The sequence below is a fragment of the Diadema antillarum genome, unplaced genomic scaffold (genome assembly GCF_040938485.1).
Source record: "Diadema antillarum isolate AM-2024a unplaced genomic scaffold, OU_Dant_1.0 scf00000125, whole genome shotgun sequence".
In the NCBI taxonomy this organism is placed as follows: Eukaryota; Metazoa; Echinodermata; class Echinoidea; order Diadematoida; family Diadematidae; genus Diadema; species Diadema antillarum.
In genome coordinates, this window is record NW_027271014.1 from 1,433,559 (window position 1) to 1,448,191 (window position 14,633).

General features: G+C 35.5%; 1 protein-coding gene across 1 annotated transcript in view; it reads left to right on the forward strand.

Annotated features, from left to right (window-relative positions):
- The window catches only part of LOC139720272 (uncharacterized), a 32,007-nt gene extending 17,717 nt beyond the window's left edge, over positions 1-14,290 (forward strand). Inside the window, exons 9-19 of the mRNA XM_071631632.1 lie at positions 1,030-1,101; positions 1,738-1,821; positions 2,537-2,653; positions 4,547-4,669; positions 5,874-5,972; positions 6,555-6,770; positions 8,551-8,847; positions 9,383-9,634; positions 11,095-11,322; positions 13,706-13,764; positions 14,282-14,290. Of these exons, the coding sequence (XP_071487733.1) occupies positions 1,030-1,101; positions 1,738-1,821; positions 2,537-2,653; positions 4,547-4,669; positions 5,874-5,972; positions 6,555-6,770; positions 8,551-8,847; positions 9,383-9,634; positions 11,095-11,322; positions 13,706-13,764; positions 14,282-14,290 (1,556 nt within the window). The remainder of the gene's footprint in view (positions 1-1,029; positions 1,102-1,737; positions 1,822-2,536; positions 2,654-4,546; positions 4,670-5,873; positions 5,973-6,554; positions 6,771-8,550; positions 8,848-9,382; positions 9,635-11,094; positions 11,323-13,705; positions 13,765-14,281) is intronic.
- The last annotated feature ends 343 nt before the right edge of the window (positions 14,291-14,633 follow it).

Genomic DNA, 14,633 nt, shown 5'->3' on the forward strand with positions numbered 1-14,633 from the left:
TGGCTTATATACTATCCATTCACCCCCTTCTGGCACATTCTATAACTCTCTCCAACCTACTAGCCAGTCCAAGTTCCAGGAAACCTGGATGACTCACTGCCTAACTATGTACAAAACATCATTACCAAAATTAACTACCAATCACATTGGGCTACAGGGACAGTGCCTCACTCAGCCAAATATGTTAGCACTTCCCAGAACATTCTGGAAATGGGTGAAATCATTCTAGATTGAGTGAGCTATAATGTTTTTCCTATTCCATGCATGTACTGTATCTAGCTACATTGTATACCACCTAGAAAATTCTCCACTGATCTGGTCAGCCTGTATGTACTATATGTATACCACATAGAATGTTCTCCATTAATCTGGTCCACCTGTGTACATACACATTAAAACAGCCAGGCATACAGTACATCATACATGTACGTGTACATAACTACTAGTGTGTACATTTGTGACAAGGGTTAAGCCAAGCCGATGTCAAACAACCAATATTTTGTGATATTTGTTGTATATTATGTCGAAATCACTTATTTCATTTTTTCCATTTAATTTCGGTCTCTAATAGATATTTGCCTTACGAAAGAGCATTGCGACATCTGTGTATCCAGTGATAATGAGCAAGAGACACCGTCAGTAAATCAAGGTAAGCAATCTACTATTTGAGACTTGTCTGGGTTTTTTTATGTTTTATGTTACACTTTGATATTAGTTCTCCTACCAGAAGACTGAAATATTGGGAGCAACTCGCAAATGTACAGTGTCTCATGGTGATTGCTTCAGATGGGGGCAACAATCTTTATATTTACAATAATAACACATCGTACCCCCCCCCCCCCGAATGAAAAACATTCATCGTTCGGTAGATCAGGCACACACGAGAGCAAAAATGGATGGCTGTGCTATATTAGTTTGATGGTCATTTCTCCTAGGCTCTGACATCCTTGTACATTTCCTTGTACGTATCACTTAATCCTGAAAAAAAAAATGTTTTTTTTTTTTTCTTACACGACGTCTTTCCTGAAGGTACCACAGATTCTACAGCTGACGGGAAAAATGTCAAGACTGAACCAGCGGAGGAGAAGCAGCCAACGCAGAGTAAGTTTTGTGGAAGCACGTTAACATGAAAAATTATTTCCTAAGTTAGTGCTAAAATTGTCATTAGAGGTTTTCTCTGATATCAGAAGTTTCCGATCATGTATTTTATATTTTGTAAACGTTGAATGGATATCGACAATAAAATTGATATTATGATGGCAATTAAAGCAGGGAAAACAATAAGAATATAAGAAAATAATTACGATAAGATGATGATATCTATTGTATCGTAATTTCCTTGTACCTATCACTTAATCCAGAAGAAAATGCCATTTTTTTATTTCTTCCACAACGTCTTTCCTGAAGGTACCACAGATTCTACAGCTGACGGGAAAAATATCAAGACTGAACCAGCGCAGGAGAAGCAGACAAAACAGAGTATGATTTGTAGAAACACGTTAACATGAAAAATTCTTTCCTAAGTTAGTGAAGAGGTTATCTCTGATTTCAGAAATTTCCGGTCATGTCTTTCATATTTTGTAGAAGTTGAATGGATATCGACAATAAAATTGACATAATAATGGCAATTAAAGCCGGGAAAACAATAGGAATATAAGAAAATAATTACGATAAGATGATGATATCTATTGTATCGTAATATACGGTTTACCTCTCTTTCTCTTTATCTTATACTAGTTCTCTCAGGTGAATCCAGTGAACCTACTGAAAAAGAAGAAAATGCGGCAAATGAAAAAGAAGAGGATAAAACGTCTGAAAAAAGTGAGTTTGCTTTGGCATGTAATAGCAAATTAAAGCAATGCTTGACTTGTATTTTGAGATTGATATTCGAAGTATAGTATACATCAACGACATATGCGTCTTCGGTATCCAGCAGGCTGTAGGTGATAATGATAATTGATAATGAGAATACTCACAATCGAGGATTGTTTTGGGGTCATGCATTATTCGTTATTACAACCCATAATCATGTATAGGCCAATTTACTTTGTGTTTGTTATTGAAGAAGAGACTGCTGACGTTTATCTTTATACGACTATTGATGGAAAGATGAAGAATAATTTTCAGTTTCGGATCAGATTGTGTTGTGTTATACAAGTTGTCATTAGATTGTCCAGTTTGTTTGTTTGTCATTGTTGTTTTTAAACCTAGGGGGAGTTTAAACCTATTTGGGTAGCTCTTAAATTAGTAAGCTTTTGAGACAAGGAGATCAAGAGCATTGTCAACTCTCAATACGCCATACATCACAGCTTCTTGAAGATGACTGATTATCGGGAGATACGAATATGTTTTAAATGCACTGATTTCTTTTTAAACGCAGTTAAGTGAACAAATGTTTCTTTTTTCAGTCATACATGACCTTCATCTCCATGATAATTCTCTGTTACTAAAACAAAAATAATTGAATAAAAAGAAAACAAAATACGGCTTTTATATTCGTTCCGTTTACTGTTTGCTTATGAATTTACATCCATAGCCCCACTTATAGCCACAATCAAAAATGAAGAGACGGAGGAAACTGAGGAAACTTCTGGCTCAAAAGATTGTGATGCAGGGCAAAACGAGAGCACAGACAAGTTGGACGGAGAAAACGGTACGTAATATTCCGTGGGGGGGGGGGGGGTGGGCGTGATCGTGTATATTTCTTTAGTTCAAAATTTTGTTGGTGATAGTTCATCATCAGAAAATGATACTCAATTAATGAAAGTAAAGTCTTATGTTGAAAACAGTCGACTGGGATGCCTCCGTGATTAAGTAATTGTGTAGAAACGATTATTCAATTGAGTATATGAATATAAGAACGACCCAAGTCCAATTTTTGGCCAAATTCAGTTTGACATGGGAAATTGTAGCTTATGCATGGACTCATCTTGTGTGTGAATGATAAATCCTAATTACCCCCGGAAGTGCCTGAAATGAATGAGTTAAATCTTATATCAATGTAAGAATGAAGGACTTGGGTCATTCTTACATTCATATAATAGCGCCCTCTCTCATCCTTCTCCCATCTCTATAGCAGAATATCATGTATATGAATCAAAGAACGACCCAAGTCCATATGAATCAAAGAACGACCTAAGTCCACCACACAAAATGGCCTCTCCACAATTAATGTAAATGTTAATTGTCTTAATAATATATGTTCTAATTTGTATATACAATGTTGCTTTCCCATCACAGTTAAATAGAATATTATTGGACAAATAAAAAAGATATGAAGTTTTTTTTTACTTTACTCGAAATGATCTTCCATGGACTTGGGTCGTTCTTATATTCATATACTCAATTGCGTATACGGCCATTCATTAATTTAGATTCATTAGCCAATGACATTACCCTCGATGCACGACGAAAATACTCTCAGCAAAAAAAGAAAAAAAGAAAAAAAGAAAGCAAACACTTTTTCAAGTTCATGTTTTAGGTGATGAAAATCAATGTATTATATACCATATTATAGATAATCTAACTGGTTATTAATCTAGTAGTTCAATATAAAGCGAAATTTACGCATGAGTAAACACATTTGGCTTTGTCCTCAAAAGCAGAAAAGTAAAAATGGCAAAAATTGACATATTGTCTTTCTCTTGCAAATGCACTTTAAGATAACATTGATAACAAAAGACAAATTAAATACAATGAGAGACATCAACGAAATAGCAAAAATTAGTTTTCGTTCTCTTTATCTCCTTCTCAACTCAAACAAAATCAAAATAGGATACTTACGAGGGGAAACTAAGAATCTTCTGTAAGCTCCTACTTCAAATGACTTATGTAGTAAGGGTACAAATAATCTGTATTTTATTCAAGTTAGTAGTTTGGGAATTTATGAGACAAATTCAAGAACTGAATATAATTTACAGTTCTCCTAATGGAAGGTATCAATTCAATATTACTTCTAATATTATTGAATTTGAATTTGACAGAAAAGTTTCATTTTCCTCCATTATTCTTAACCTTAATTTGATCCTTTGGGCATCAAAGATATTCTATAGATTGTAGGTATATTTCTGCAAATGAATTCATTTTTTTATTGTGTAAAATTTGTGTTTTGTTCTTATTGTTACATGGAAGAGCATTTATGCATGAATGACAACTTGTTCATTGTTGCAATTTTTACTTCTGTGCCTTGGAAGTGAAAAAATAAGGTCTTCAATGCGTAAAGTTTCTTCTTTATTGTTTTACCAAGTAAGCCAATTAGATAACATTTCATATGGTTAATAATGCATTAACATTTAGCAAAAAAATTCTATAAGAAATATATACATGAAAATATGATCAATTTCTTTCTTCTTCTTCTTTTTTTTTTTGCTGATTGTATTTTGAAATCTATTTCTGTCCGTTATTGTACACATTCCTGCCGCACGTTTACCTTTAGGAATTCATAGCAGGAACAACTTACACTCAAATAATACCCTACTCAAATCGTTGTGTTTTTAAGGGTACTTTTTGTTTACGTTTTTGTGTTCCTTAATTTTCTATATGATAGGATCAGCCGCTGTGGAAGCTCAAACGGCCAACGAGAAAACGGAATATAATGACGGGAATACAGGACTGCAAAGAAGAGGGCAAGGGCAGAAAGTAGTCAACGGAGAAAAAGATGTTAAACCAGGCACGAATTCCGCTTTACTTCTTTTATAGTATTTTCTCTAAAACGTGCACTGACCATATTATATGTATAAATACCTGTTTGCAAGTTATCATTATCATTATTATAATCATGATTATTATCATTGCTGTTGTTTCTGTTATTCTAGCAAAATAAACAAAATATGAAAAGACAAAGGTCATTAGATTATAGGGAAGTCAAAGAGCAAATATAACTGCCACAAGTATAATGATGTTAAGGCTGCTTGCTGTCATATCAGTGACGTTAGAATCAGCCTTCATTGCAATCAATATTTTATAATGTAAAAATCAATAAGACTTTTTTTTTTTAATAATAGCCTAAATAACAGTTAGAACACATTTGTAAGCCAATAATTCTTGTTTTTGTCTCTTACTTCACGTGTTAGTATCATGCATTGTCTTCAGAAGCGAAGAAAGAATATGGCAGAACACATGGACCCCTTCAAACACGTAGAGCGATGTGGTCGTCCTTGTTTCTTTTATATTAACAAATTTTGCGAATCGCAGTTGAACCGAAAAATAACACTGGTCGAGTGAAAAACGCGCAAAAGAAAAAACAAAACAAAACAAAATAGTTATATTGACTATACAACGAAAGCCATAATTCACGAAAAACAAACACACAAACGAACTATTAACTACTGTACCTAAGTCTTACACGCCGTATGGGTCATGACGTATCTACGTATGTCCGAGACATAACATGCCAGAATATTACTTCAGATGTAGAACACGCTGTAGGCCTATACTTGTTTTGTGGTGTGTGTGTGTTTGTTTGATTGGTTTTTTTTTTTATTTTACAGGGAATCATCGAGTCTAAACATTCATGAATTGTATTGTCGCTAGTTGCTAATTGGTTTTTATTTCACGAAAAATTAAGAGCGATTACTAGACAATCGCAATCGCGAAATTAAAAACAAGGTAAAAAGTCAGACAAGTAGCTATTGCTACAATGTACCGGAAACATCAGTTCGTTCAGTGTTTGCATGTAGGTTCACGTTGTTGTTTGTAAGCCAAATCGCCACTGTCGATTTTGTCTGTCTTTGTATGCATCGAGGCAAGAGAGAATTAATTTTTCTTGTCGGCAGAAATACTCCTCCCGACCAGTTGAATGATTGAGGCTGTTCGTGTTCGTTGTTGTCGATTTTTTTTTTCAACGTTTAATGTTATTTTCTTTCCGTTTTCAGTTCAAACAATGCCTGAAAGTGAGGGTCATAAAACAGGGCCCAATGGCACCAAACCTGGATCAGAACAAATCAAGAAAGAGGAAGACAAGAACGAAGCCAGTAAGTCTCAAAACCACATTAACTCTCTTTTAAAGAAGATTTTATAGGCATCTTGGAGACGTTTGATATATATGTACAGTATATGTATATAGATATATATATATTTTTTCATGCGTGCCACTGTAAAAAAAAATAAACAAAAAAACAACAACCAGTATAACAACAAAATATGTGGCTTTTCATGTTACTTGTTGTCAGACGGAGTGAATTGGATAAGTTTCATGTAATCTGAAGCATTGTTAGATAAAGTATGTCTTTTCGTAGCGTTGTGGCACATTTCGAAGAACACCTTTTTAAATATAGAAATGTATATTTGCAGAAGCAGACTACCCAGTAACCAAATTGTTTCTTACCATGTTACCGGAAGTTATGAAAATGATGACGACAAAATTTTTGAAGTCTCACGCTTTTACTTGTTCCACTTGTTGCACTAAGATTCCTAGTCTAACGCATTATGCCATCAAACCATATTCATCAATTCAATAACAACGACTACAAAAAATAAGAACAAGTATGCCCCCATGTGAATGAGATGATGCGATGAGGAACATGGTTTTATTTCCTCTTTCTTTTCGCATTTAGTTAGCAGTATAACCATTGAGGAAATCAAACTCATCAGAAAGTATGGCGACTCGGAGGCGCTGCAAAGTATCGCGCAAGAGTTCAAACTGGATATCCCAAAGTCTGTCGATGATAATGACATGATTCAGGCTCTTGAAAATGTGGAGGATGAAGGGAAGAAGGAAGGCAAAAGGTGGAAGATCAGAAGAGTTCTGCGAAAGATGAATCCTACATACGGTAACATTACCCTTTATCTAAATGCATTCCTTGCGTGGTATGATTTTAGAATGTGATGCAACACTCTCACCCCTTTTCCTCTGACAACTCCTTCTGAAGAGGTTTTCTTTATTTTTTGTCATATAGATATATCAATTATTTCTCTAATGTCGCAAAGTTCTATTGTAATATGAACACAATACATATCTGAAATACCAATATGACGCAAGGCCAACCCATGTTTTGAAAGAGTGTATTAAGGTAAGTGATATACCAATATGCATTTAGCTAATAAAACCAAATTGCAATATTTTGCATTTATATAAGCGTCATTCAGTTGCTTCAAGGAATTGATTCAAAGATATTTTGTTTTGTTTTCCGGTATTTATTTCTGTTTTTTTTTTTTTTTTTTGCTTTGTGTATATATATATTTTTTCGTACATGATTGTAATGTCTTATGTGAAACTGTTTAATCATATTTAATTACCTTTCATGCATAAAGTGCATTCACGCGATTCAAAATATGATATATATTGACGGTGTTTTGACATCTTTAGATATGAGACAAGGTTCACATTTTGTCTGATCACAGTGATTTTTCACAGGTCATCGATGCTAAAGTTCTTATAATTCACTTGACTAGGAGTATTAGCGAGTAATGTTGCATATACCATTACATCACGTTCACGTAATAGTTCTTGTCCGTCAGTAATTTCTGACAAAAGAAAAACGCGGAATATCTCGCTCTTCTTTTTTTCTGAATCTGAACAAACATTTCATCGAAATTGACATCAAATTTGTCAAAAGATATATAAATAGCTTTGCATGAAAACTAAGGAGTTATTACATACGGGATATGTACTGTTTGGTTATACTTAGCTGATTCATCAATCCATATGTCAACGCAGTGAACTTCATGGAAGACCAGTTTAGTGTAGCTGAATATGGGCCATTCAGCCATCTTCTCAGATGGAAAAATGACAAGCAAAACAAAACAAAACAAAACAAACAAACAAACAAACAAACAACTTTCGTGATAGGTAGCGTGATTTTATATCTTAATTTGTAAATACGTTAACTTTGAAATGACTTGTAGAAGAGGGATATGATAGAAAGGAGACAAAGCGTAGTGCTTAAAAACATATAGTTCGGTAACAAAACGCTTATAAAGTAATCGCAAATAAAACTACACCACTTTTTTTCCCAAAAGAAGCGTCTTCTCCAAGTTAATGACCTGCGAACAAAGAAAAGCGAACACCGTTTACATTAATGAAAGAAAGATATTATTCAGAGGGATGAAGGCTCAGGTTTGAGTTTCTTCAGTTTGTCTCCCTCTACAAATGAAAATTTGTTAAGATCGCAACTGCTGATCTGTAAATGAACAAACGTGTCGGAAAAAAGGAACCAGTGGGACTTGTTCCACACGACTTCAGTGCGGCACCTCATCAAAGGGTATAGCACCATTAATTGCTGACTTTGGGAATCCACATAGAACGTTGTGTGTGTGTGTGTGTGTGTGTGTGTGTGTGTGTGTGTGTGTGTGTATGTGTAGTTAATATTAACTGCTGTATATTTTTTTCTTCCATTTCATCATTTCGAACTCATAGCCACTTCTTGTAAAATCTTCTAACCGACATACATTGTTGAGAAACGTTTTCATGCAAGTGATCAATGTAACAGGCTGATAGGGGTGATGCCTGTAGATTTCCATGATATTGTGCAAACGATGTAACGTTCTTTATGTCCATCATACACATTCCGATTTGATAATAAATTGTTTGTCATGTTCGACTGCTCACAGAGGAGCTTCTTGCGGAGAAAAGATACAACGCACCATTCAAAGCTGAGATTCCCCGATTGGCCATGCGCCTACTTATGACAGATGTCTACCCATTCGCCCAAGCCCTGGGTTACAGCACTCACCGGTTAAGCCAATTCCAAGTCAATCATTCTTTAGAAGGAAGTAACAATGGAACAACTGAAGTTATAAGACAACGGTATCGACAACAGAAAACATCTACGGACGAGACTAGGACAGTGATTACTAAACTACTGAGAAAGTGCGGTTACAGACAAATAGCCCGAACATTCTATTTTGGTAAGCTAATAAGGAACTTAATGTATATGTGGCGAGAAGGGGTACCGACCGTCAACAGAATCAGCGTATCTTCTCCTTTCTTGTTTCTTATTCAATGCGAGAAGAAGAAGAAGCATGAAAGGGGCATAGACGTAGCAAGATCTAACTGGTTACCTATTACCAAGCTTTCAGTCTTTTTCCTTCTTCCTTCATGTTCTTCACACCTTCATTAGAGCTGTACAAACGCAATCAAGCTTACTAGTATACATGTACGACAATAATGGAGGGGACATATTTATTTTTTTTTTTATTGATATGGTGTTTCATAGGTTATCATTCATTTGTTTTTAAACAGTTTTGAAGCGTGTTACCGTAAGATTTCATACACTATGATGGAAACATTAATTCTTTAAACATGTACAATTTCGTGACGGTTCCGACGGGACATGCAACCTGCAAAGTTTCTACACAATATTAAATTCAATACTCTGATACATGGCATAGTCATAAGGATACATTATGACCAAATTACCCCTTAATATATTTGACATATCAGATTTCGACGTGAGTACCAGTGATCTGATGGCCGTGGCAACACGAATCGAACCAGCCGTGCTAGCCCGAAAGCTGGGTGTTGAGCATCCCATTGAGTCCCAAACTCGTACTGGAGACAAGATCCAAGACAACATGAAGATGCTGACAGAGTGGAGGAAGATGATGTGTCCACCAGACTGCAACCATCGCACCACCTTGGCAGATCTCATGTATGACGCTAGACATAAACCTGTTGCCATGGGAATCCTAACGGGTAATATAGACCTACCTTGGATACCGAGTGATTTATATATATGTATATATATATACATGTATATATATATATATATATATATATATGCTAAATTGCGATGAATTATAATGAATCCCACGTGTAGAGCCTACATTTACCTACATCAGTCAGCGTAGAAAGACAGAGTTGCATCACAGATGGAATATCAATGGCTTGAAAATGTGGGCACGTGTCATTCATGCAGAATGTTAATATACCGACACCCTGACTTGAGAGAATGGATTTCCCATTTGTAATTCTCATATATGCCCCAGACCCCCCCCCCCAAGAAAAAAATAAAAAATTCTTTTATACGTTTCCCTGAAAGCAATCCCTGAAAATAGGCTACTCTCCATGTTAAATTGATTTTCATAATTAATCTAAACTGAATCTTCAAATGCTTCAGTTTAATCGACAATTATTTATAACAAAAATATAAAATCTTTCATTTTCATAAAACATTGTCATGAGGGACAATTATCTAGTCCTACGCTAGTTAGATAAGGTGCTGTTGTCATAGCTACATGTTTTCCCACTGACTGACACAAATATAATACTTTGCTAAATGATCACGGGTTGTCTTTATACGGTTTTAAAAGGAAATCAAAGAAAATTCGAAATGCTGGTGTTGAATTCCAAAGATGTAGATAGGCTGAGTAACTAAAGCAAAGGGCTTCCGGCTGGTACACTCCGGTACTATCTATTATGGTTTCAGTATACATTTCTGTGAACATACAGTGGGTATTTTGAAGGCAATGATACCATCACTTCATTGTATTTGCAGGGTGCAACAAATGTTATATCATTCCATCAACATTTTATCTTAACGAAATCTTTACAAATCTGTCTTTTGACTATAAGTCTACTAAGTCCAACGTGGGATTGGCAACCCTCTTATTACAGGGAAGAGAATGAAAATGTCCTATCTGAATTCTTCGGCAAAAAGAAACAAATTACTGACATACAGTGTATTTTTCTTTTTGTATGCATTAAACTTCCATTGATTTGAAATTATTCAGAACTTAAGTGAAATGCAGTCTCGGTTTAAATAGTTGCATCTCGTATTTGAAACATGGAATTTCAATTATATTCTAGCTAGAATTTATATATATATATTTTATTCCTCACTGTCTCGCAATTAGTCCGATAAGTTGCAGGCATGTCAATTGCAGCGCTTTGATATTACGATATCTCATAAAGCAGGGAAGAGACAACAATACAACTAACTGAAATTTCAGATGTTTCTGTTCAGTAAGCTAGTCTCGTAGCAAGAGTTATATTGTATAAACAGTAACATGGTACTGCTTTGTTTTTCCTATGAATGTATACCACAGATGGTTTTTTGACGTGTTTACTGATCCTCTGATTAATTGATGTTTTTTTTCAGTCTGTTTCCGATGTGTTTTAACAAACGAATATTTGCTGTTTATGTCCGTTACTAGGCCAATACAGAGACTGCGTCCCGAGTGTAGAGGTTCTTACTGAGCTGGCGCGTCACATCCCTGCAAGTGAAGCCGATCGGCTGCGCAAAATTTTGGAGGTTAATACAGAGCAGTCTGACCCACAATCTGATAATTATGTCCTCGAACTGCTGGTGGAATGGGTGGAGCAGGGCAAGGAAAACTTTCTGAACTTACTTAAGAAGCAGCTCGGACCAGAGTCCGAACGAGGTAAAGGGTTTTTGATTGGAAAGGCCACTTGTCAAAACGTGCAGTTGTTGGTTGACGGTAGCTGTTATTGTGCATATGACCGTTGGTTTGAATTTTGGTAGGGACACGCATCTTTCAACATAACGTTCAATAAAAGATTCACTGCAGTCCGACATCAGTTTATACGTCCATCACTTATCTGGATCTCTGTATTATCAGGCCGCAGGCTGGCGCACAATCGTCTTTTTTGTCATTTTTGTTCATGTTTTGAAGTGTCCAATTCAAACACAACAAAAAACAGAACTTAAGAAAATAACTGCAAAATTTGTGATGACAATTAAAAGTTTAATCACATATACTGCGAGAGACGAATAGCATAGACATTTTGATGCTGCAGTACAGTCAACTAGTTAGTAGTGCAGTGCTGTAATTGAATAGGACCCTCATGGGGAGTTTTCGGCAAGTTTTGAAGAGAAATGATCTTTTTCTCGGTCAATATGAAAATAATGATAAAAAAAACTAGAAGTGAAGTTTTACTCCCATTTCATTTTATTTCTTGTGTTATTTGAAGCATGACGAAAACCATGCAATAATTGTCGTATTTGAGTATCAAACTCTCTCATTCGACCGGTCCTGTCATGGCTGGGTATTTATGATCTCAAATTGTGCTCCCCTTTTTTAAACATTTCTATGAACGAGTTCGTGACTGAGTTGAGGAGTGGCAATGGGAGGACACTGTTGTTTAATAGTGAGGTCACATCATTTCGTCATTATTATAAGTCGAAGTAGGTAAATTTAGCGACAGAATCACACTTATTTCGTCTCTTTTGTTTAATAATTCATTGGTTAATAAGGCCTGTCACTTTAGAGTGAGTGCTTAACGAATACCCGACGAATTCGAGCATTTGAAGACACTTTTGCACCCCTTTAGAATAGTTCGTAAAGTTCTTGACGTTCTTGTATGCGTTGCCTATTCGTAGGACTTCGCAGATACTCTCCACATTTTGGACATGTTAAAAAGAGTCGAGCGCAGCCTATCCTTGAGAATCCATATGACTAAAAAATGAAGAGAGAACGTGAACAATGTAAAGAACTCTTCTAGTATTATACGAAATTATACAAATGCATCTTGAAATTTTCGAAATCGTTGGTCATCCGTCGGGCATTCGTTCTAGTGAGATGGGGCCTTATAATGAAATCCTCCACATTACAATCAGGTCTTACTTTGTAGCTTGGTCGGCTTGTAGTGTATTTCAGTTGCGTTTCAGCTATCACATTGAAACAAACTAATGGCTTCCCGTCATCGGCATGTTTGCATCCATTCCGAGCCAAATGATTTTGTAAGAAAAAAAAAAAACACACTGAAAGGATTAAACACCAGTGGACACTATGTGACACTCCCCGTCATATGAAATGCACTAGTTTAAAGGGATCGTACAGTTTTAGTCGAGACCTACTTTCGGGTTTCTAACATTTTTTGGTGAAACAATGAGAAACCTCTTATAAAATATGAGAAAGCACGTAATTCTATGAGGAATTTAACGTTTATTTGAAGAAAATTGGTTTTAAAATGGCTGAGATATCCAAAAAAGAGCAATACAACTAAAGTGTGGGACCCGCACTTTATTACGATTGCTTTGTTTTACTATGTTTTTGGGTGTTTCAGTAATTCCTAACTCGATTTTCATCAAATAACTTTGAATTCCTCTTAAAATGGTATGCTCTGTATACTATATCACAAGTGTTTTCTTGGTATCTCTTAAAAAGTTAAAAGCCAAATACTCATCGCCACGGATACTGTACCATCCCTTTAATTGGGTCAATTTTTACATAAATAGTAAGGAAAGACTTGACGATTATGGACTTTATTTTTCTTTTCTTGATTTGCTCTCTCCTTAGCGGTGATTAGAGTATTGGTCACGCATAAGGAAACGGGCGCAATGAATTGCAAGGTTTAATTCAATAGTAATACGCTTGTATTTGCCCTGATTTCTATATCAATACTAGAATTTCGCAAAAGAATGCACAGGAACTTGAGCGATAAAGTGTACGATGCTGGATTCATCAACTTGGCGAACGAAATCATGACAGGTAAGCCCATCTATTCACTGTGTTTCGTAGCTGGTCAACGTAAGTAACTAGACGTGAAAAAGTTGGTTGCATTTATCCTTTCATTTATTACTTTTCCTTTAGCTGGGTATATCCCTTTAAAGCTCACTCGGAACTGCTGTGACAAGGGGTCCTACAATACGTACAAATACATTTTGAAAAGAAGCCTCAATTTTTAGCATTGCATTTATATGGATCAAACAGTGCTTGTCAAAAATAAAGTAAACTAAAAAGAATTGAAATGAACTGAAAGTAACCGCTTTGTGTACATTGATGTATTCTTTTGTAAAACCAGGAATCAAGCATGGCAAGGTTACACAACTTACGAACAGTTCGAGTCCGACGGAGCAGCAGGTAAGTTACTTTGCGGCTGCGCATTTTGTGTTCTGTTGAACACTCTAGGAAGAATAGATTCAGCTTCAGTCACAATTCACATTCAGTCACAATGGGATCACCTTCAAAGATACTCCCAGTATGACACTGATGAAGGTGCAAAGATGAACCTATATTTCTAAGAGTGTTTGCTATTATAAATTGTACTTGATAATCGCTTCTTAGTATACCGCTAACTTACGTCTACCCTATGCACATACAGAATCAGGCGTGGTAAGATTAACCTTTATGAATAATGATGATGATAATAATGATAACATGTAGATCGAGAAAATGCTGCAATAGTTGTAGAGACACCAGTGAAAGATTGAAGAAAATCGGACTGTCCGTTGAAAGTTATGAATTTTGAATTTTAGTGCTACCATTGCTTGGAGGAGAAAACTACTACAGCTTGTGATGTCATATGCGTATAATAATATGAAGACAACACAAAGAATAGTCAACATATCTTCTTTTTACTTTTCTCCCATAATGAAAGATCGCTTGACATTCCTCGTTTAGAAGTCATGTTGAATGATTTTATCCTTTAACATAAATACAGATATGTCATTGACAAGTTAAGAGAATATGCCCCTTATTTTCTAAAAAAAAAGAAGAATAACTATTATACACGCATGTATATGTTTTTGTTTTTGTTGTAATTCTCTGTATATTTCCCTTATCTTTCTCCTCAAGTGACATCATTAAACCGCAGTAGTTTTCACATACAACAGCGACTACGAAGAAACTTTAAACGTCATAACTTTCAAATGGATTGTCCGATTTTTCACAAACTTTCACTGATGTGTGCTGCTGATATTTCTGCATTCATGCAATCCACATGCGTAAAA